We start from the raw sequence: 24636 nt of genomic DNA, 5'->3' as shown, positions 1-24636 counted from the left end.
TTGTGACACAGCCTGGAAACAAACCAGGGTCTGTAGTGACGCCTCTAGCACTGCAATACAGTGACCACTGTGCCTTAGACCGCTGTGCCACTCGGGAGGTATAAGCATTTATAAGAGTGCGAAGGCCCTCAAATCAACATCTAGGGCCTCTTTAACCAAATTGAAGTTGAAACCAATTTATTTTAGGCTGGGAATCAAAGACAACCCAGATTCACATTCCTGTGCCCAGAGATAGACTCCCTGCCTGCATTAGACCTTACCTAGCAGGGCTCACACCCACTTAGTGTCGTACTGTAACCTCTCTCTAACCTTTTTTCCTCCCGTCATTGCTACCCAGGTACCATAGTAATCTTTCTTTAATCCTGTGGCATGACCTCTTCTATCTTCCTTTTCCTCTCTCTATCTCCATCTCTTACTCCGTCACTCAGTTAAGACAGATTGAACCCAACTCTCTACCCCGCTGTCATGACAATTGGATTCCTTCTACAACTGATGAATCCTTCTTTACCCTCCTTAGAAACTAACACACACACACACACTCACACAGACACATACACACACTTTGCATGGCCCAATTTGAACTCACATATTAGTAATGAGGCCATGGAAACACACACGAACACACACAAACACATACTTTATCTATCCCGCAATTACCAACATAGGCACTGCAGACACCCTACTGCAAAAGGTTACCAACCTCGGGGTCGAGATAAAGTTTCCTGGGGGGTTTCCAGAGCCTTTACGTGATTTGAGGGGTAAAAAAAATGATCCTTATTAAATCAACCAATGTATAATGATGAATATCTCTGCAATGCTTTTTAGGCTAGAAACAACCAACCATACATAAACTGCATAAGAAAGACACGATCCTGTTGCACATAGGGATATCCTCGGTTTGACATTCAGAGGCTGAGCTACAACCTTCAGTTGTCACAAATATTTGTTGCCATCAATTGAGCTATTCACTTTCTGAAAATGACACAAAACCATAGAGCATTTTGCTACTTTGATAGTCCACGGTGTTCTGAATAAGAGGTTAAAATGGCTTACAATACAATATTACATATTGGCAGGGAGATAACCTCAAATGAGCGAGACTTGATTTTTCCCATCATTATTAACGTGAAATAGCATACACAACAATAGATGTCATGCTAAACTACGTAAAATTGCCGGAAATTTGCTTTAAATTAGCAAACATTTCCTAGTGCTTCAAGGAATTTCTCAAATGTAAAATTTAGTTGGGAACCCCTGTAAAAAGGTTGGGAACCCCTGTAAAAAGGTTGGGAACCCCTGTAAAAAGGTTGGGAACCCCTGTAAAAAGGTTGGGAACCCCTGTGGGGCCAATGTGATCATGGAGTCACATGCATTTAAAAATAAAAAATTAAATGCAATCTTTATTTAACTAGTCAAGTCAGTGAAGAACAAATTCTTATTTTACAATGACAGCCTACCCCGTCACTGTATATCAAATCAAATCAAATCAAATTGTATTTGTCACATACACATGGTTAGCAGATGTTAATGTGAGTGTAGCGAAATGCTTGTGCTTCTAGTTCCGACAATGCAGTAATAACCAACAAGTAATCTACCTAACAATTCCTAAACTGTCTTATACACAGTGTAAGGGGATAAAGAATATGTACATAAGGATATATGAATGAGTGATGGTACAGAGCAGCATAGGCAAGATACAGTAGATGGTATCGTGTACAGTATATACATATAAGATGAGTATGTAAACAAAGTGGCATAGTTAAAGTGGCTAGTGATACATGTATTACATAAGGATGCAGTCGATGATATAGAGTACAGTATATACGTATGCATATGAGATGAATAATGTAGGGTAAGTAACATTATATAAGGTAGCATTGTTTAAAGTGGCTAGTGATATATTTACATCATTCCCATCAATTCCCATTATTAAAGTGGCTGGAGTTGAGTCAGTGTCAGTGTGTTGGCAGCGGCAACTCAATGTTAGTGGTGGCTGTTTAACAGTCTGATGGCCTTGAGATAGAAGCTGTTTTTCAGTCTCTCGGTCCCAGCTTTGATGCACCTGTACTGACCTCGCCTTCTGGATGATAGCGGGGTGAACAGGCAGTGGCTCGGGTGGTTGATGTCCTTGATGATCTTTATGGCCTTCCTGTAACATCGGGTGGTGTAGGTGTCCTGGAGGGCAGGTAGTTTGCCCCAGGTGATGCGTTGTGCAGACCTCACTACCCTCTGGAGAGCCTTACGGTTGAGGGCGGAGCAGTTGCCGTACCAGGCGGTGATACAGCCCGCCAGGATGCTCTCGATTGTGCATCTGTAGAAGTTTGTGAGTGCTTTTGGTGACAAGCCGAATTTCTTCAGCCTCCTGAGGTTGAAGAGGCGCTGCTGCGCCTTCTTCACGATGCTGTCTGTGTGAGTGGACCAATTCAGTTTGTCTGTGATGTGTATGCCGAGGAACTTAAAACTTGCTTCCCTCTCCACTACTGTTCCATCGATGTGGATAGGGGGGTGTTCCCTCTGCTGTTTCCTGAAGTCCACAATCATCTCCTTAGTTTTGTTGACGTTGAGTGTGAGGTTATTTTCCTGACACCACACTCCGAGGGCCCTCACCTCCTCCCTGTAGGCCGTCTCGTCGTTGTTGGTAATCAAGCCTACCACTGTTGTGTTGTCCGCAAACTTGATGATTGAGTTGGAGGCGTGTGCGGCCACGCAGTCGTGGGTGAACAGGGAGTACAGGAGAGGGCTCAGAACGCACCCTTGTGGGGCCCCAGTGTTGAGGATCAGAGGGGAGGAGATGTTGTCAGGAAGTCCAGTACCCAGGTGCACAGGGCGGGGTCGAGACCCAGGGTCTCGAGCTTGATGACGAGCTTGGAGGGTACTATGGTGTTGAATGCCGAGCTGTAGTCGATGAACAGCATTCTCACATAGGTATTCTTCTTGTCCAGATGGGTTAGGGCAGTGTGCAGTGTGGTTGAGATTGCATCGTCTGTGGACCTATTTGGGCGGTAAGCAAATTGGAGTGGGTCTGGTAGGTGTCAGGTAGGGTGGAGGTGATACGGTCCTTGACTAGTCTCTCAAAGCACTTCATGATGACGGAAGTGAGTGCTACGGGGCGGTAGTCGTTTAGCTCAGTTACCTTAGCTTTCTTGGGAACAGGAACAATGGTGGCCCTCTTGAAGCATGTGGGAACAGCAGACTGGTATAGGGATTGATTGAATATGTCCGTAAACACACCGGCCAGCTGGTCTGCGCATGCTCTGAGGGCGCGGCTGGGGATGCCGTCTGGGCCTGCAGCCTTGCGAGGGTTAACACGTTTAAATGTCTTACTCACCTCGGCTGCAGTGAAGGAGAGGCCGCATGTTTTCGTTGCAGGCCGTGTCAGTGGCACTGTATTGTCCTCAAAGTGGGCAAAAAAGTTATTTAGTCTGCCTGGGAGCAAGACATCCTGGTCCGTGACTGGGCTGGATTTCTTCCTGTAGTCCGTGATTGACTGTAGACCCTGCCACATGCCTCTTGTGTCTGAGCCGTTGAATTGAGATTCTACTTTGTCTCTGTACTGACGCTTAGCTTGTTTGATAGCCTTGCGGAGGGAATAGCTGCACTGTTTGTATTCGGCCATGTTACCAGACACCTTGCCCTGATTAAAAGCAGTGGTTCGCGCTTTCAGTTTCACGCGAATGCTGCGATCAATCCACGGTTTCTGGTTAGGGAATGTTGCTATGGGAACGACATCTTCAACGCACGTTCTAATGAACTCGCACACCGAATCGGCGTATTCGTCAATGTTGTTATCTGACGCAATACGAAACATATCCCAGTCCAAGTGATGGAAGCAGTCTTGGAGTGTGGAGTCAGCTTGGTCGGACCAGCGTTGGACAGACCTCAGCGTGTGAGCCTCTAGTTTTAGTTTCTGTCTGTAGGCAGGGATCAGCAAAATGGAGTCGTGGTCAGCTTTTCCGAAAGGGGGGCGGGGCAGGGCCTTATATGCGTCGCGGAAGTTAGAGTAACAATGATCCAAGGTTTTCCACCCCTGGTTGCGCAATCGATATGCTGATACAATTTAGGGAGTCTTGTTTTCAGATTAGCCTTATTAAAATCCCCAGCTACAATGAATGCAGCCTCCGGATAAATGGTTTCCAGTTTGCAAAGAGTTAAATAAAGTTCGTTCAGAGCCATCGATGTGTCTGCTTGGGGGGGGATATATACGGCTGTGATTATAATCGAAGAGAATTCTCTTGGTAGATAATGCGGTCTACATTTGATTGTGAGGAATTCTAAATCAGGTGAACAGAAGGATTTGAGTTCCTGTATGTTTCTTTCATCACACCATGTCTCGTTAGCCATAAGGCATACGCCCCCGCCCCTCTTCTTACCAGAAAGGTGTTTGTTTCTGTCGGCGCGATGCGTGGAGAAACCTGTTGGCTGCACCGCTTCGGATAGCGTCTCTCCAGTGAGCCATGTTTCCGTGAAGCACAGAACGTTACAATCTCTGATGTCCCTCTGGAATGCTACCCTTGCTCGGATTTCATCAACCTTGTTGTCTAGAGACTGGACATTGGCAAGAAGAATGCTAGGGAGTGGTGCACGGTGTGCCCGTCTCCGAAGTCTGACCAGAAGACCGCCTCGTTTCCCTCTTTTTCGGAGTTGTTTTTTGGGTCGCTGCATGCGATCCATTCCGTTGTCCTGCTTGTAAGGCAGAACACAGGATCCGCGTCGCGAAAAACATATTCTTGGTCGTACTGATGGTGAGTTGACGCTGATCTTATATTCAGTAGTTCTTCTCGACTGTATGTAATGAAACCTAAGATGACCTGGGGTACTAATGTAAGATGAACCAAAACTCACACACTGGCTTTCCTTCCCTATTCATACCTCTGATGCAATGCGACTAGATTAAGCAAATTACTGTACTGAGTGTACAAAACATTATGAACACCTGCTCTTTCAATTACATAGACTGACCAAGTGAATCGAGCTGAAAGCTGTGATCCCTTATTGATGTCACCTGGAGGAGACAGGCAATAGAATGATTTCGAAGCTTTGAGACAGTTGAGACATGGATTGTGTATGTGTGCCATTCAGAGGGTGAATGGGCAAGACAAAAGATTTAAGTGCCTTTGTGCAGGGGATGGTAGTAGGTGCCAGGTCCAACGGTTTGTGTCAAGAGCTGCTGAGAACTGAAGAGCTGCTGGGCTTCTCATGCTCAACAGTTTCCGTGTGTATGAAGAATGGTTACCCATCAAAGGGACATCCAGCCAATTTGACACAACTGTGGGAAGCATTGGAGTCAACATGGGCAAGCAAACCTGTGGAACACTTTCAACACCTTGTAGAGTCCGTGCCTGACGAATTGAGGCTGTTCTGAGGGCAAAAGGGGGCCCGGAGGGGGTGCAACTCAATATTAGGAAGGTGTTCTTAATGTTTTGTACACTCAGTGTACATTACCAGGAACAAAGATGATCCAGTCCAAGATGAACAATCCAATACAGAATCTCATGTGCATAATAACTCATAATCCTTTATGCATGTAGTTATAGCTTAAAGTGTATTATGCATAGCTAATAAGGCTCTGTGGATGTGTTTATAATGCATTATGAAGAAGGTATTCATAAGAAGTGTTACCTATAACTCTTCCCTAAAACAATAGTCATGGATAAGGCTGGTCTTATCCTTTCAGGCTGGTCTTATCTTTCCACTTGTTGTATGACATCACATGTTATGTATGTTTCTGACATATGTACCAAGATGATTAAATAAACCTAAACCTAAACCTATTACTAGCCACGCTGATACCACAGCCACAAAATGGTAGTCAAAGGCTTTAAGGTCAACCCCCCCACCGCTAAAGACCCCATGTTCTGCTTGTCTTCCTCTATCACTATCTGTTCCTTTTTCTATTCCTTTCTTTCTCCTTCTATCTCTCGTTTCTGCCGAGGAAGAACGGGAGTATGTTTTGTGTGTTTTTAGGTTAGCAGCCACTATGCACACACAGCTGTACAGTATGTTTAGTGTTAATGGAAATATTAAGTGGGCAGAGTTACATGCAATTCTTCCCACTACCATAGACGTTAAAGGTCCAATGCAGCTGTTTTTGTATCAATATCAAATCCATTTTTGGGTGACAATTAAGTACCCTACTGTGTTGTTATCAATTAAAATCATCAAAAAGAAACAAAAATAGCTTCTTACCAAAGAGCAATTTCTCAAGCAACAATTTTGCTAGGACTGTCTGGAGGTGGGGAGCTGAAAACTGAAAACTGAAAACAACCTGCTATTGGCAAAGAGGTTTTGAACCAGATCCTATTAATTTACTGATCCCTAATCCAATGTTTGGAACTATCTGTCTTATTGGTCTATTAACTAATTTACTAATTTACCTTGGTGAAGACACCAGGCAGGCCAAAACTCCATCCCGCCAAAACAGACAGAACTTTCACGTGGCCTTTTCAAACAGCTCTTACACTAAAGGGGCATTATCATCCTTTTCACAATTTCACAGTATTATTCCAACCACATAGTGTGGAAATATATATTCGTTTTTGACTGCACTGGGCCTTTAATGACAATAGATACAGCCATATCTCAAAGATTAGCAATTCACATTTAATTAAGTGAAAAAAAATGCCTCGTCTGTCAATTTGGTAAAACTTTTAGGGGAAGGTTTGACAAAAGGGAAATGTTAATGTAATGTTAAACAATATTAATGTTTAGTAACTTCTTAGAATCTTCCTATTGTAGGAGGGTACTTTCTGTAAACACGGTATGGTCCTTTCCCCCTCACTCTCACTCTCACTCACACGAGCAAGGCCTTTTTATTGTTCATAAAGCATAACCATAAAAGTCGATGCACCCCTGCTCTCCCTCACTGAGAAAGCATATTCCTCATAGCATAGCAAGCACATGACTCACATCTGTGTGTGTGTGTGTGTGTGTGTGTGTGTGTGTGTGTGTGTGTGTGTGTGTGTGTGTGTGTGTGTGTGTGTGTGTGTGTGTGTGCGTGCGTGCGTGCGTGCGTGCGTGCGTGCGTGTGTGTGTGTGTGGCAAGGAGGAGTTCTCTCTTCTCTGCTATGGGTTGTTGTTAATGACTTTAGTACTTGTGGCTCCCAGCAGTTGGAGGCTTTAAAATTACGGGGGGTGTCTGTGGATCCGAATTCTTTGGAACCTTCTTCCTGACAGCTAAAAGTTCGAAGCTTCTCCGCATGTGCCAAATTCTCCACTATATGCACAGTTTCTGCTATACTTGTTCGGGGTGCCTAGAACAGGCTACTCTGGTGAATCTCAGTGAGGAATGGAGAATGGTGCTATTAGGTAGGGCTGTTGCGATGACCGTATTAACGCCACACCGGCAGTCATGAGTCAAAATTCCATGTGACCGTTGAGTCACGGTAATCTCCTTTTATGTACACCGGACATGCTTTGATGGTACACAACTTGCTAACTAACATCAGGTCCTAATGGCCTGGTACTCAGGGCTCTATTGTCCCTCTAACCACTCTGACATCAATGCAAATACAATTGAAAATCTTCAAACACATCATCAAAACAGTATCATGCTTTTAAAACTCACCTCAATGTGATGATCAATATGAAGAAAGAAGTTCAGCAGCAGGTTGAAACTGAGTGCAAAACATGGTCTTTGTGGATGTTGTTTCAAAGCCTAGCGCAATGAAATAGACAGCGCTTTCTAAGGTGACGATTAATTCAAAACATCAATACACGTTAGAGCATAATTCTTAGGCATATGAGCCCAAGCCTCAAAGGCTTACTGTTAGCCTACAATTATAGTGAATTTGTATTTGATTTTGAACAGCCTAGTAATAGGGCATTTTTTATATTTTCATAATTCATTGGGTGACACATTACCTCTAGCTATACAGAGTATCTCACCACCATGCGTTTCCATCTACTCCTCCTCTCTTCTTTATTCCTTTCTCGAGCGTGTAGAGGGGCAGTCAACAGTTTAGTGAAATCTATTTTGTTGCAAAAACATGTTACTATCAATGTTCCTGAACAGATTTCAGAGATTTCACATGGTTTCTCAAATGAAGCACTGGGTAGCTGTAGAAACAGGGTTGGAGAGCCCACGGCGCAATGAGAGCATGCTCCTCAAACAAGGGTTGATGCATGGAGTTAAATAAGTGTTTTTATATTTAGTTATCAGCTGCTCATATTAAGCACAGCTCCTCTATAAAACCGAGTGTTGCCTTCATTCGCTATTCGAGTGCATATGGACGGCATGTCTTTTCCCCCTGCCCCTGTTCCTGCCCATTTGATAATGGGCCATTGTAAATCTAAACTAATTTGACATATTAATAAAGACAATATTACATTGAGAATATGGGTGAAGGGTGGGTGAACATGGGTGAAGATATGATAACTTGATGAAAGTGAGGCAAGCTTCTTTTTTTTTGGGACTTTCTCAAATCATCAAGAGCCTGTATTCGTATCATGTAGCCCGTATATGTTTTGATTTCTAAGTCATTGTTAGGTTTGTATCATTCACAATTAAAGTTGGCAAATAACTCTAGCGTATAGGACCTGTAACAAATGATCACATTAACGCTCAACATAGCCACTTCATATGCGCCCTCGCTCCAGAATGGGAAAAATATCCTTTCTATTTTATTCAGCTAAGTTCAATTATATTCTTATTACTATAAAATCATATAATATATATATAATGGCACAGGACATATCTTGTCAGCTAAATTAACAAGCCTACAGCCTATGGCATAGAGCATAGCCAGATAACATACATTAGGCCAACTCAAATTCTGTTCTTCTGTAATATATTTTCTTCAAATCATGTTTCTTTAGACCAATTTTGCACGCCCAAGTTTTCAGTTTTTGATTTGTTAAAAAAGTTTGAAATATCCAATAAATGTCGTTCCACTTCATAATTGTGTCCCACTTGTTGTTGATTCTTCACAAAAAAATACAGTTTTATATCTTTATGTTTGAAGCCTGAAATGTGGCAAAAAGGTTGCAAAGTACAAGGGGGCCGAATACTTTCGCAAGGCACTGTATATATACACTACATGACCAACATCTCTTTCCAAAATCATAGGCATTAATATGGAGTTGGTCCCCCTTTTGCTGCTATAACAGCCTCCACTCTTCTGGGAAGGCTTTCCACTAGATGTTGGAACATTGCTGCGAGGATTTGCTTCCATAGTGACATCGGGCACTGATGTTGGGCGATTCGGGCCTGGCTCGCAGTCTGTGTTCCAATTCATCCCAAAGGTGTTTGATGGGGTTGAGGTCTTCCACACTGATCTCAAAACCATTTCTATATGGACCTCGCTTTGTACACAGGGACATTGTCATGCTGAAAGAGGAAAGGGCCTTCCCCAAACTGTTGCCACAAAGTTGGAAGCACAGAATCATCTAGAATGTCATTGTATGCTGTAGCGTTAAAATGTCCCTTCACTGGAACTAAGGGGCCTTGCCCGAACCATGAAAAACAGCCCCAGATCATTATTCCTCCTCCACCAAACTTTCCAGTTGGCACTATGCATTGGGACAGATAGCATTCTCCTGGCATCCACCAAACCAAGATTAGTCCGTCGGACTGCCAGATGGTGAAGTGTGATTCATCACTCCAGAGATTGCGTTTCCACTGCTCCAGAGTCCAATGGCTGTGAGCTTTACACCCCTCCAGCCGACGCATGGCATTATGCATGGTGATCTTAGGCTTGTTTGCAGCTGCTCAGCCATGGAAACCCATTTCATGAAGATCCCGGTGAACTGTTATTGTGCTGAAGTTGCTTCCAGAGGCAGTTTGGAACTCGGTAGTGAGTGTTGCAACCGAGAACAGACGGTTTTTACGTGCTATGCACTTCAGCACTCAGCAGTCCTGTTCTTTGTGCTTGTGTGGCCTACCACTTTGTGGCTGAGTCGTTGTTGCTCCTAGACGATTCCACTTTACAATAACAGCACTTACAGTTGACTGGGGCAGCTCTAGCAGGGCAGAAATTTGACAAATTGACTTGTTGGAAATGTGGCATCCTATGATGGTGCCATGTTGAAAGTCACTGAGCTCTTCAGTAAGGCCATTCTACTGCCAATGTTTTTCTATGTAGATTGCATGGCTGCATGCTCGATATGAGCATCCCTGCCCTAAATTGTACATATGCACTAAGATTGTACAGCAAACTAAGCTTATTACATCTGCCACTGCTATTGATATACTGTACAAAATTTGAAGTTGAGTCAAATAACAAAAAATCAAGGCAATCAGCTACAACATGATTTCTAGTTTACATCTTGTTGCATTCGCATTTGTGGCTAATGTTAGTTAGGTGACTACGTTAGCTAAGCTAGGGTTTAGGGTTCAGACCTGGGCAGAAATGAGTTATGTTTTGTAGTTTATTTTAAAATACCAACTTTTCAAATAATCAAGGTAGTCAAATATAGTTTATATAGAGCTTCAACTAAAAGGCAACTGTTTTCTTCGGTATTCAAATTCAGAAAAACAAATAATTTTTGAAACTATTTTGAATACCTCTCAGAAAACCAAATAATATTTGAAAGTATTTTGAATACCTCTCAGAAAACCAAATAATATTTGAAGGTATTTTGAATACCTCTCAGAAAACCAAATAATATTTGAAAGTATTTTGAATACCTCTCAGAAAACCAAATAATATTTGAAAGTATTTTGAATACCTCTCAGAAAACCAAATAATATTTGAAAGTATTTTGAATACCTCTCAGAAAACCAAATAATATTTGAAGGTATTTGAATATAATGATCGTAAGCACATGGTTTGGAGGGTTCTTAGATATTCAGCTTACTATAGTGTATAGACTAAAATGAATTACATGAGGGAAATACATGAGGGACATGGACCACTTTTGCAGCTTCAAAATGACTAACAAATATATTTTCATATTGAATGAGACATAAGGTAGTACAGTAATTCTTGACATCAAGTTCTTATACATGTGCTGTTTTTACATAGGACTTTGGAAATTGCTTTGTAATGGAGTTATTACATAATTGGAATATGGGACAGTCACTATACCTTGTGTGCAGTAGTTACAAAACTCTCAGCTCATTGCTATGGAATTAAAATTCAATTACCAAAGTGTTATGTAACAACATGCAGATAAAATGTTGCTCCAAAAGTAATTACAGTTGTATTAAACAGGCACAAGAACAGTTTAATGTTAAGTGTTACTGAGAATGCTAACAGGAACAAAAAATGGGTATTAAGTATCGGAAGGAAACAAAATATCCCAAAACTAAAGCCAAGAAAATCATGTTAGTTTAAATTCTGAGTAAACCATCCCTTTAAAGATGGTATAGTGTGTGTTTGAAACAAGAACACTTAACCTTAGATGGACAAAGAGGTTAGAAGTTGTTTTTGCTAAGCATCCAACTTGCTGTTTGCAATATTTGCAAATGGCTTTGAAATACTAGTATTTTCAGGTATGGTCAAATGAATTGCAGACTTCAACATTTTCAGTGGGATGTTGAAAGATTCATACAGTAGTTGAGCGTCATAACTTATTTGAACTTATCGGTACAAAATATTGGTAGTAATTTTTGGGATCTGTATTTAAATAGTTGTCGTCACCTCCAAAGGAACTACAGTATGTGTTCCCCAGAAAAAAATAGTTACTTTCCACAGAGCCTAGTAAAACTATAATTATTCCAGGTCTGTTAGGGTTAGGGTGTGGGTTACCTAACATGCTAAGTAGTTGCAGAACAATATGGTTGAGGTTAGCTAAAGTTGTGGTTCGCTAAAGTTACTTTTTAGCTAAAGTACTCAAGTTGTCCCAGACGCGATTCGAATACGCAACCTTTGGTTTGCTAGACGTTTGCATTATATCCTCCCTGACCATCCTCCCTTCTATGGTTTTGCTAAATTTAGCTGTTAAGTACCAGTGTCCTGCCAAAAGCTCACACTGAATGAGGCCTGAGCCTTTTGCCTTTATCATGACTTTACTGACATTTAGGCAGATAGCTAGTAAACTTACAATTATCAAGTGATACGGCCGATTAGCTCATATGGTAATTAGCTAGGTAGTTGGCTAGCTTGCTAATTTAGTCAGCCAGTTAGCTAACATAAATACACCTGCCCATAAATCAACAGAACTGATTTGTCAATGAAAGAGAACAGACTGTCTGTTTGACAAACATGAACCACACAGACAGGAGAAAATAACTACATTCTAAAAGCAAATTCAACCATAGATAGCTACTAGCTAACGTTAGTGATGCTATCGCTACCTGTCCTATTTGTTTCCCAGTGCTAGCTAGCTAGCCTAGCGTTAGCCCATCACAGAGATTTCAGATTGTGTGAGAGCAGAGCAACAACGTGAAATCAAATGTACAACCCTCATAGCTATACAATCAACACGTGTTGCTTGCCTTGAGTGAGAATGTATTATCTCTACCACTCCTATAAATTATCTTTTTCTCCTTCAAAAATATGAACATTTGCTGTTAGAAGGTGTCATATTACAGGACATGTACCAAATGAGCTTCCCTTCATTTTGACTGTAAGATTGGTTTTAATTATATCAACAACTCCTTTCTTAAATATTCAAACGGAAGTTGAAGGTCATAATTCATCTTTCTCTGTGATTCGAGTGTCACTTTTGACAACTTTGTTGGATTTCTTTATTGTCTGTTCAATAGTTGTCTATGGCAGAATTATTATTTAAAAACCTATCTTCGTGTAAGAAAACTGGTGAACGGATCTGGGCGTCGTGGTGAGCATTTGGGGAATGTAGTTCTTTGTGGATGTGAGCAATTTCGTTCTGGAATATGGAGGGTTCACAGAGATAAGACGAGGAGAAAAAGTATATTTAGCATGAATGCATTGCCCAATCAACACTATCGTAACCACTAATGTTAGAATTGTAGTACAGTATTTTGATTTCAGCCCTCCTACTGAAGTGTAATGGCTTATGTGTCATGTGCTCATGTGTGTTTGTATGACATACAGTAAGTAAGCAAGTGAAGAAATGTTGTTAGTATGCGAGGTTTTCTGTAAACCCGTGTGTGTGTGTTTCTGTGGGTGTGTGCGTGCGTGCGTTTGCGTGTGTCAGGCGCTGTACAAAGAGGAGTTTGAGAAGAACAAGGGGAAAGGCTTCAGCGTGGTGGCCGACACACCGGAGATGCAGAGAGTGAAGAAAACGCAAGACCAGATCAGCAACGTAAGTCTACTTACTCTGTATCTACATTTTCAAAAACAGAACTAAACCAGTATAGAGTCAACATTCCTAATGAACTACACCCACTTCCCTATCTCCCCCTCTTCTCACTTTGGACCAAAAGATTTTAGCTGCAAAGGTCATTGCTACTAGCCTGGTCCCACATCTGTTTACGCTTAATACGTTTACAGATCTGGGACCAAGAACCATTGCTAATAGTGCTACGTACAAAACTGCAGTCCTTCTTTGTGCTCTCCCTTATCCTTTTTCCATCAGCAAACATAAACTCATTTTCTCCTGACTGACCAAACTAATAGACATATTTTGTCAAATGGACTGGCTCAATCTATCTCATTCCATCTCTATATCATATATCAGATAAGGCTAAAAGAATGAGACTGTCAGAGACTGTAGTATTCCCTAGAGGTATAATGGAGAGCCATGGCTAGAATTCAACACTATCTCTCCTCATTCCACTCTGATACTGTTGCTCCAAGGAGAGAAAGAGAGTGAGAGAGAGAGAGAGAGAGAGAGAGAGAGAGAGAGAGAGAGAGAGAGAGAGAGAGAGAGAGAGAGAGAAAGAGAGAGAGAAAGAGAGATACGAAAGAGGAAGGGGGTAGTGAGAGAGAGAGAGAGAGAGAGAGAGAGAGAGAGAGAGAGAGAGAGAGAGAGAGAGAAGAGGGAGAGAGAGTAGGGAGTGGGAAGAGAGGGGAAAGGGGAAATATAGAGAAAGGCAAGAGAGAGCAGGAGCAGGAGGAAGAGAGAGAGCGAGAGTGAGAGTGTCTATCTGGGGAACAGCAGCAAACTGAGAGTGGACATTCACTTTCTCCTCATAGCTGAGGGAGTTTGACCATATAGGGCAACACCTTCTGGGGCCCTAAGAAATGTCTGAAATGTGACTTCAAGTGTCAGACTAACATAATCCCCTCCACCGACTCCCTCCTAGTTCTGTCTGTTTATGTTTCACCTTTCATTATTTCCTCTTACTCTCTGTGTTTCTGTCTAGATATGTCCTCTCTCTCTCTCTGGTCTTTCTGTCTCATTGTTGTCCTCCCCTCTCTCGGCCCGTCTCACATTCTTAACTCTTTATCTCTCTTTGATTTTTCTGAATGCTTGCCTCAGTCTGCTTCTAGCTGTTTTTGTCTTTATTCTATTCTAGCTATTTTCTCTGTTTTCTTGTCTTTCTCTCTGTCTTTTACATACACTCTATATTTGTTATCCCTCTTTTCCTCTCGTTCTAAAGCTCCTTAGTAGTTTGTTGAGTTCCCAAGCTTGTTTACTTCAGGTCGTTTGAGGACGAGTTGGTTACACAGGGCTGCACTTCGCTTCCTCTGGACATTCAGTCCTCTGTTTCCTCCATCCTCAAATTTCAATGGCTGCATTCCAGTAGTTGAACACAGTTCGGACAGATCATCTCCTTTCCTTTCATGGCCACTTGTCTCCTATAAGGGTTACTAGATACAATTTCTACTGGTTTATGAGAACTACTAACCCTATCCAGCCCTTTAAGACAAGTGGTCATGAAGGAAAGGAAACAAGGAAAGGAACCATTGTAGGATTTTCTTAGCACATGGTTGTGGATGGGAAAGTGATCTCGTTTTAAAACTTTAGAGCAAACCTCCTACCAAAGTTATGTGATCAGGGCTTAACTTGGTTGCAAACGTATTCATTGTTAAATCACTGTTGTCTTTGAACTGTAATTTCCTCTTTGTTTTTTTCAATAGCTCCAAAAATGGTACTTCACACAAACCTAGACTATTGCGTTGTTGATGGCAGAATTTGGCAACATAGTGACCCCTTCTGGAACGATCTATAAAGTGCAGTATTCTCTCAGTACATTGTATGATGTCTCCGTTCTGTCGGTCTGTCTGTCTGTCTGTCTGTTTGCAGATAAAGTATCATGAGGAATTTGAGAAGAGCAGAATTAGTAGTGATGCCCCACCCCCAGTGAATGCCAGTCAAGGTAAATACTCCACACCCATGCAGGCACATGCGACGTGCACACACTCATACACGCATACACGCACGCACACACACACACACACACACACACACACACACACACACACACACACACACACACACACACACACACACACACACACACACACACACACACACACACACACACACACACACACACACACAACAAAAAACGCATACTGTAACAGACCTGGCTGGGTTCAAATACTATTTTGGGTATGCCAGCTAACTTATAGACATTTTGAAGTAAGTATTTGGATATGTAGAGAGGGAAAGAAAGAGAGAGGGAGGAGGTTAGGGAGGAAGTTGGGGAGGGAGGGGGAAGAGAAAATAACCCAAAAGCCCATTTTGACTTGAGTATTGCTTCCAACCATTTTTTTCCTCATATGGTCTATTATTCACAATTTTAGAAAAGTCAATTGATAAGCTAATAATGCTTCTCACTGCCATTCTCAGTACACAGTCCACTATCAGGCAGCATGATGTCCTAATACTACAAATTGTTTTAAATGTCTATGTCTTCCTTGCATCTATAGTATTAGGTAATATTAGGCCATACTTCCAAGTCATTGGCGTAGCCTAGTGGTTAGAGTGTTGGATTAGTAACCGGAAGGTTGCAAGTTCAAACCCCTGAGCTGACAAGGTACAAATCTGTCGTTCTGCCCCTGAACAGGCAGTTAACCCACTGTTCCTAGGCCGTCATTGAAAATAAAAATTAGTTCTTAACTGACTTGCCTAGTTAAATAAAGGTAAAATAAAAAAATAAATTACCAAAAATGTATTAATTAATTATTCTGAAATGTTGCATAAAGTTGGAAACTTTGGCTTCCAGTTGACAGCAGCACCTGGTTTGGGCTGGGAAGAAACAGGCGAGCGCAATTAGTAATCAATCAATGATGTCCAAATAGAGCAGTTGGAAATACCAGCACTGTGCATATGAAAAATATTTAATTGGTGGTGTGATGCAACTTGACAGAAATTAAGAATTCAATCATTTCATCATTCACAAGGAATTTGTACAATATTTTGAAAATAAGAAATATGTATTATTTACAGTGTATTCGGAAAGTATTCAGACCACTTGACTTTTTCCACATTCTGTTACATTACAGCCATATTCTAAAATGGATTAAATTGCATTTTTTTCATCATCAATCTACACACAATACCCCATAATGACAAAGCAAAAAGCTGTTTTTTAGAAATGTTTGCACATTGGTTAAAAATTAAAAAACAAAAATATCACATTTACATAAGTATTCAGAGTCTTTACTCAGTACTTTGAGTACCTATGACAGCAATTACAGCCTTGAGCCATCATGGGTATGATGCTACAAGCTTGGCACACTTCTCCCATTCTTCTCTGCAGATCCTCTCAAGCTCTGTCAGGTTGGATGGGGAGTGTCGCTGCACAGCTATTTTCAGGTCTCTCCAGAGATAGGGTTCAAGTCCGGGCTCTGGCTTGTCCACTCAAGGACACTCGGAGACTTGTCCCAAAGCCACTCCTGCATTGTCTTGGCTGTGTGCTTAGGGTCATTGTCCTGTTGGAAGGTGAACCTTCACCCCAGTCTGAGGTGCTGAGCTCTCTGGAGGAGGTTTTCATCAAGGATCTCTCTGCACTTTGCTCCATTGATCTTTCCCTCAATCCTGACTAGTCTCCCAGCCCCTGCCACTTAAAAACATTCCCACAGCATGATGCTGCCACCAAAATGCTTCACCGTAGGGATGGTGCTAGGTTTCCTCCAGACGTGACGCTTAGAATTCAGGCTAAGGAGTTCAATCTTGGTTTCGTCAGGCCAGAGAATCTTGTTTCTCATGGTCCAAGAGTCCTTTAGGTGCCTTTTGGCAAACTCCAAGCGGGCTTTCACGTGCCTTTTTTACTGAGGAGTGGCTTCAGTCTGGCCACTCTACCATAAAGGCCTGATTGGAGGAATGCTGCAGAGATGGCTGTCCTTCTGAAAAATGTTCTCATCTCCACAGTGGAAGTCTTGAGCTCTGTCAGAGGGACCATCGGGTTCTCGGTCACCTCCCTGACCAGGGCTCTTCTCCCCCGATTGCTCAGTTTGGCTGGGCGGCCAGCTCTAGAAAGAGTCTTGGTGGTTCCAAACTTTTTACATTTAAGAATGATGGAGGCCACTGTGTTCTTGGAGACCTTCAATGCTGCAGAAATGGTTTGGTACCCTTCCCCAGATCTGTGCCTCGACACAATTCTGTGTCAGAGCTCTCCGGACAATTCCTTCGACCTCGTGGCTTGGTTTTTGCTGTGGGACCTGTGGGACCTTATACAGACTGGTGTGTGCCTTTCCAAATCATGTCCAATCAATTTAATTTACCACAGGTTGACTCCAATCAAGTTGTAGAAACACCTTCTTTGCCTGCTTTGAAGATAATACAGTGCCACCGACATGGCCAGCTACCAAGAACTGTGGGCTCTCCTTTTCCGTGGCCGACGTGAGTAAGACATTTAAACGTGTTAACCCTTGCAAGGCTGCCGGCCCAGACGTCATCCCTAGCCGCGTCTTCAGAGCACGCGCAGACCAGCTGGCTGGTGTGTTTACGGACATATTCAATATCTCCCTATCACAGTCTGCTCTCCCCACATGCTTCAAAATGGCCACCATTGTTCCTGTACCCAAGAATGCAAAGGTAACTGAACTAAGTGATTATCGCCCCGTAGCACTCACTTCTGTCATCATGAAGTGCTTTGAGAGACTAGTCAAGGATCATATCACCTCCACCTTACCTGTCACCCCAGACCTACTTACAATTTTCATACCGCCCCAATAGGTCCACAGACGATGCAATCGACCATGGCACTGCACACTGCCCTATCCCATCTGGACAAGAGTAATACCTATGTAAGAATGCTATTCATTGTCTATAGCTCAGCATTCAACACCATAGTACCCTCCAAGCTCATCATTAAGCTTGAGGCCCTGGGTCTCAACCCCGCCCTGTGCAATTGGGTCCTGGACTTCCTGACGGCCGCCCCCAGGTGGTGAAGGTAGGAAACAACATCTCCACTTCGCTGATCCACAACACTAGGGCCCCACAAGGATGCATGCTCAGCCCCCTCCTGTATTCCCTGTTCACCCATGACTGCGTGGCCATGCACGCCTCCAACTCAATCATCAAGTTTGTAGACGACACAACAGTAGTAGGCTTGATTACCAACAACGACAAGACAGCCTGCAGGGAGGAGGTGAGGGCACTCAAAATAACCTCTCACGCAACGTCAACAAAACAAAGGAGATAATCTTGTACTTCAGGAAACAGCAGACCTCTGGAGGCTGAAGAAAGGTGGCTTGTCACCTAAAACCCTCATAAACTTTTACAGATGCACAATTGAGAGCATCCCGTCGGGCTGTATCACCACATGGTACGGCAACTGCACTGCCCACAACCACAGGGCTTTCCAGAAGGTGGTGCGGTCTGCACAATGCATCACCGGGAGCAAACTACCTGCCCTCCAGGACACCTACAACACCCAATGTCACAGGAAAGCCAAAAAGATAATCAAGGACAACAACCACCCAAGCCACTGCCTACTCACCCCGCTACCATCCAGAAGGCGAGGTCAGTATAGGTGCGTCAAAGCTGGGACTGAGAGACTGAAAAAACAGCTTTTATCTCAAGGCTATCAGACTGTTAAACAGCCATTACTAACACAGAGAGGCTGCTGCATTCATACAGACTTGAAATTATTGGCCACTAGTTACTTTAATAATGTTTACATGTCTTGCATTACTCATCTCATATGTTTATACTGTATTTGCTTATGCTGCTCTGTCATTGCTTACCCATATATTTATACCTATATATTCTTATTCCATTCCTTTACTTAGATGTGTGTGTATTAGGTAGTTGATGTGGAATTGTTAGATTGCTGCACCCTCTGAACTAGAAGTGTTTCGCTACAGTCGCAATAACATCTGCTAACCATGTGTTTGTGACCAATAAAATGTGATTTGATGATTTATCAAGGATGATCAATGGAAACAGGATGCACCTGAGCTCAATTTCGAGTCTCATAGCAAAGGGTCTGAATACTTACTGTTTTGTATTTTTTATAAATGGGAAGACATATAGCTAAAAAACTGTTTTTGCTTTTTCATTATGGGGTGTTGTGTGTAGATTGATGAGATTTTTTTATTTTTAAATCCATTTTAGAATAAGGCTGTAACATAACAAAATGTGGGAAAAGGGAAGAGGTCTGAATACTTTCCGAACGTGCTGTATAATATTCCATTCAAAATTTTGCTATGAAGCATTGCAATTCATTATGTTGAGTAAAACACAGAATATTTCAGAATTTGTGTCCCGGTGTCATCATTGTTTTTCTTAATATACCCAAAGCAGCCTATGTGCCAGAATGTCTCTGCTTCTGCTTTAGAAAGCTAATTGGTTGTTAATGCAACACTGTCAAATCAAGCCAATCTTGAAATCTTTCTTTCCGCTCTTGAGCCAGCCAATATTAAGCTGGCAAGAGGGACAACAATGACTACGTTTAGACAGGCAGCCCAATTCTGATCTTTGTTTCACTAATTGGTATTTTTTGACCAATCAGGTCAGCTCTGAAAAATAACTAATGTGAAAAGATCTTATGTGATTGGTCAAAAAACCCATTAGTGGAAAGAATATCAGAATTGGGCTTTCTGTCTAAACGCAGCCTATGTAGCTAACATGGCTTGAATACAGTACATCTAACACAACAATAAAAGTTTTACGTTTGAATCATTTTAACATTTTAAACAGCAACATTTTATTAATCAACATTAAAAGAAGATCAAATACAACAGTGTTATTTTCAATGTTTTCATCCTGTCAAGTTAAATGAACGGCTATTGATGATTGTACATCAATTGCAAAAAAATTGTTTATTTACAACTAATGTTCTCGTTGCGAAATATCCAATTAAAGACTACCTGTAGCCATCTCCCATTCAAACCTGTGTGAGAAAACGCGAATGGTCATAGAAGAAGACAGTTTAAAGGTTGACTCTGCAAAATGACGTTGCCATGAGCAGCACCAGAGATATTCAGATGAGCGAGATGCAAGACTTCCCTTTCACACGGTCAAACACAGTATCTGCGCATGTGCACGGTGTAATGAGTTTCCTCCTCTTCTTCCGAAGAGGAGAGGCGAAACGGATCAGAGGACCAATACGCGGAGTGGTAATTTTCCATGGTACTTTTTAATGCTATAAGGTACACATGAACAAACTAACAAAACAAGAAATGTGAAAACTCAAAAAACAGTCCTATCTGGTGCACACACAGAGACAGGAAACAATCACCCACAAACACACAGTGAAACCCAGGCCACCTAAGTATGATTCTCAATCAGAGACAACTAATGACACCTGCCTCTGATTGAGAACCATACTAGGCCGAAACATCGAAATAACCAAAACATAGAAAAACAAACATAGACTACCCACCCAACTCACGCCCTGACCATACTAACTAAACACAAAACACAGAAAATAAAGGTCAGAACGTGACACACGGATTCGCCTCATGCTGTTCACAGCGTGGTAGCCAAGAATCTCAAATATAAAATACATTTGTTGAACACTTTTTTGGTTATTACATAATCCCATATGCGTTATTTCATAGTTTTGAGGTATTGATTATTATTGTACCATGTAGAAAATAGTAAAAATAAAGAAAAACCCTTGAATGAGTGGGTGTGTCCAAACTTTTGACAGGTACTGTATATTTTCTTTGAAATACACTGATAAACCCAAAAATTCAGATTCATATTTCTTCAATAGGTGTTTTAATTGAGGTGAAAATAAGTGGTTTCTCTAATAGGGGTAGAGTTATAAACTGTCTTGGTCAGGGAGCCTTCGAGGACAGCGACACTGCATTACACAAATCATGGATCAATAGATTGCTTGATGAAGCCATCCAGGTTGGTGCCCTTGTACACCGGTGCTCACTGGAGTCATAGAACCCCCGTCTTTGGCCATTGGAGGCGACCTTGGCACATTTCTGCCTGTGTTTCTCCAGGCGGTCGGGATGTAAGCGCCAGCCACAGACATCACACTCTTTCAGGTTGAAGTTGGCTGATTGCAGTTTTGAAAATGCAGTAAAGCTTTCTGTAACTGCAGTCGACTGTGGTATTTTGGGTGCAGTGATTGCAGAAATAACTGCAGTGTACTGAGGTTGAACTACAGTAATACTGCACTGTAACTGCAGTTACACTGCAAAATTACTGCAGTCTTTTTTCGTAAGGGATGGAGCATCTCACAGAAGAATGACATCGGTACGCGGTAGGTAGGAAAGACTTTCAACTTATATCTACCAGTAAATGATAACTAAGGCAACAGTGGGTATGCAAAACAGGTTTCAAAACATGTTGGTCCGGTGATTGTCAAGCAAGTAACTGTCGGTCTCACTATAATTGACCATTAATGAACACCACATTTAGCATCTCCTGGCTTCTACACATACAGTTGAAGTCGGAAGTTTACATACACCTTACCCAAATACATTTCAACCAGTTTATTTTAAGAATGTGAAATGTCAGAATAATAGTAGAGAGAATTATTTCTTTCAGTTTTATTTATTTCATCACATTCCCAGTGGGTCATACGTTTACATACACCCATTTAGTATTTGGTAGCATTGCCTTTAAATTGTTTAACTTGGGTCAAAAGTTCCGGGTAGCCTTCCACAAGCTTCCCACAATGAGTTGGGTGAATTTTCGCCCATTCCTCCTGACAGACAAGAGTAATACCTATGTAAGAATGCTGTTCATTGTCTATTGCTCAGCATTCAACACCATAGTACCCTCCAAGCTCATCATTAAGCTTGAGGCCCTGGGTCTCAACCCCGCCCTGTGCAATTGGGTCCTGGACTTCCTGACGGCCGCCCCCAGGTGGTGAAGGTAGGAAACAACATCTCCACTTCGCTGATCCTCAACACTAGGGCCCCACAAGGATGCATGCTCAGCCCCCTCCTGTATTCCCTGTTCACCCATGACTGCGTGGCCATGCACGCCTCCAACTCAATCATCAAGTTTGTAGACGACACAACAGTAGTAGGCTTGATTACCAACAACGACAAGACAGCCTGCAGGGAGGAAGTGAGGGCACTCAAAATAACCTCTCACGCAACGTCAAGAAAACAAAGGAGATAATCGTGTACTTCAGGAAACAGCAGACCTCAGGAGGCTGAAGAAATGTGGCTTGTCACCTAAAACCCTCATAAACTTTTACAGATGCACAATTGAGAGCATCCCGTCGGGCTGTATCACCACATGGTACGGCAACTGCACTGCCCACAACCACAGGGCTTTCCAGAGGGTGGTGCGGCCTGCACAATGCATCACGGGGGCAAACTACGTAAATCCATTATTTATTTTAGACAGGTCTAAAGAAACATGATATGAAGAAAATGTAGTCTATTTCAGAAGAAAAGAATAGCAAACTCCGAGTTGTCCTTATGTTAGGTCCTGATGTGGCAATGCCAAATGGCTGTGGGCTACACTAGTTCATTTAGCAGACAAGATTTTTTCATATTTCCGTGGCATTATTTTATAGTATGAGGAATACTATTGAACAAAGCTGAATAAAATATAAATATTTTCTTCAAACATTTGACGGAGTCCCCTTATGCGCCTATTCTGTGTTGAGAGATTAACAAAGATAGGTATTTAACCGTTTTTTAAATTTTTATATATACGTATATTTAAAAATATATGAATTAGTATATTTGGGTTTAACCATAATATTTGTTGTAATATTTGTTTGTCTTTTCTGGTGGATTAAACAGAAATTGCAAACAGCTTTCTATGGGTTGTTTTAAATACATAAATATTTTGGAGATTATTTAATTTTCAAATAACCGAAAGTGAGACGTTGTAATTTGAATATTGGGAAAGAGGCTATTTTTTTTTTACACGGGGTGAGCCATTTTTACTAATCTGCTGGAGAACCAGTTCAGATTTAAGTGTAACTTTTGTATGAATGAGAGTTAGCATTTACTTCTTCTAAACCTGAAAACGTATAAATGCTGTGCTTACGAAAACAGCCAAATATATCCAAATCGGACTAAAGTAACCACATTGTGGGCCTGTTACAATAGATAAATCATGATGGATTTGAGGAATAACCAATTTGTTAGATCAGATTTGTTGACTGTGCGCCAATCTGCTCAATGGAATGGTCTGCGTTCCATTTACTCCTTTATTTACCGCATCTTTTGGTTTAAAAAATATATAATTAAAAAAAAAATCGAAATACAGATCAACAATTTACATTCTTACATCAAAACATTACATCAAAACAGAACGCAGGTATTAATGAGAAAATACTGGAACAAACAAAAAAAAATTAAAAAATAATAAACTATTCTAGTGCAATTGTAATCACTCTGAAAAAATCTTAGAATTATGTAGGAAAATGTTATTCTTGTTATTGTTCACTAGGGCTAATGTTTTAATAAAATAGTTATATTCAATCAAAAAAAATTGTAATTCTATGATATCCAAATTTGTGGCTATTGATAATATCTGCGTTTTCGGTGAAAACGGTGAGAATTTGTCTCACTTGTTCTTTGAATGTAAATTTATGTCAGAATTTTGGGAAAGCCTTGCAAAATACTTATTTACCATTATGAACACTACCTACGTTTTTGACATGAAAGATATGTTACTATTGCAATGATAACAAGACCACTGAAAGGATTGTGAATTGTTTTATTCTTGTTGCCAAATACTTCATACACAAACAAAAACACTGCATCTATTGTGGCCCACATTGTTGTACTGTGGTGATGTCACAATAGCCCAGAACTGGCAAGAGTTGATTTCACTAGCTGATGTAATTATCATTTTGGTTTATATGATAAAAAGTTTGTGGTTTAATTATAATACACCATATTTTGGGTTATTTTAACAGTCTGCAAATTAACCCCTAAAAGTTTGTAAGATGTGTTACCTAACCCTGTTACATGTCAAAGAAATCTCCTTGACGTCATCATTTGGAGGTTTATATGACACAAACAGCTTGTTAATTAAAGTACACCATATATTAAAATCACTTTATGAGCAAATTACCCTCTCAAATTATGTAAAATATCGACACAAAAAATCCCCTAAATCAACTGTTATTGTTGCCTCTCACCTAGATGCTACTGTATACTATTGTGTATAATAGTTAGATCTTTTTATATTTTGCCAGTCAAACAATCTAATGGTTATCACTGTAATGTTTATAAATCGAAATGTTGTCATTGTAATTGCCATACATTGTTCATTGAATCTCCTTAAAAGAATGTGGAGTGTGCAATGTCTGATCCTGTATTCTGTCTCTGTAGATCCGCAGCCGCAGCCAGCCATCCCTCAGACCTACAGCTCCCAGCCGGATCCTGTGTCTGTTCCCTCTGCTGCTGCTGTACCACCACCGAGTGGAGGGGTAAGGAATAACACAGAGCAGTACATCACTGTATGATGTCATACAGTATAGTCCACTGTTCTTTG

General features: G+C 41.4%; 2 protein-coding genes across 2 annotated transcripts in view; one reads left to right on the top strand and one right to left on the bottom strand.

Moving 5' to 3' along the window:
• The window catches only part of LOC118365462 (LIM and SH3 domain protein 1-like), a 29579-nt gene that overhangs the window by 2895 nt on the left and 2048 nt on the right, over positions 1-24636 (top strand). The window contains exons 4-6 of the mRNA XM_052487188.1: positions 13060-13167; positions 15055-15127; positions 24474-24571. Of these exons, the coding sequence (XP_052343148.1) occupies positions 13060-13167; positions 15055-15127; positions 24474-24571 (279 nt within the window). The remainder of the gene's footprint in view (positions 1-13059; positions 13168-15054; positions 15128-24473; positions 24572-24636) is intronic.
• Positions 1229-6633, bottom strand: LOC127913788 (uncharacterized). The gene is made up of 2 exons (XM_052487071.1): positions 3134-6633; positions 1229-2991 (listed from the first exon to the last, which is right to left on the bottom strand). Exons 1-2 carry the CDS (start codon positions 3806-3808, stop codon positions 1984-1986), a joined length of 1683 nt encoding a protein of 560 aa, XP_052343031.1. The 5' UTR covers positions 3809-6633; the 3' UTR covers positions 1229-1983.

The sequence above is a fragment of the Oncorhynchus keta genome, chromosome 3 (genome assembly GCF_023373465.1).
Source record: "Oncorhynchus keta strain PuntledgeMale-10-30-2019 chromosome 3, Oket_V2, whole genome shotgun sequence".
NCBI classification, from domain to species: Eukaryota; Metazoa; Chordata; class Actinopteri; order Salmoniformes; family Salmonidae; genus Oncorhynchus; species Oncorhynchus keta.
This window is presented reverse-complemented; position numbering and strand designations above follow the sequence as displayed.

Bases quoted from the DNA above. Each gene is read 5' to 3' on its own strand.
- LOC127913788 (XM_052487071.1), bottom strand. From the start codon at position 3,808: ATGTTTCGTATTGCGTCAGATAACAACATTGACGAATACGCCGATTCG. The intron at 2,992-3,133 runs GTAACTGAGCTA...CCGCCCAAATAG, and splicing joins CTGTTCCCAAGAAAGCTAAG to GTCCACAGACGATGCAATCT.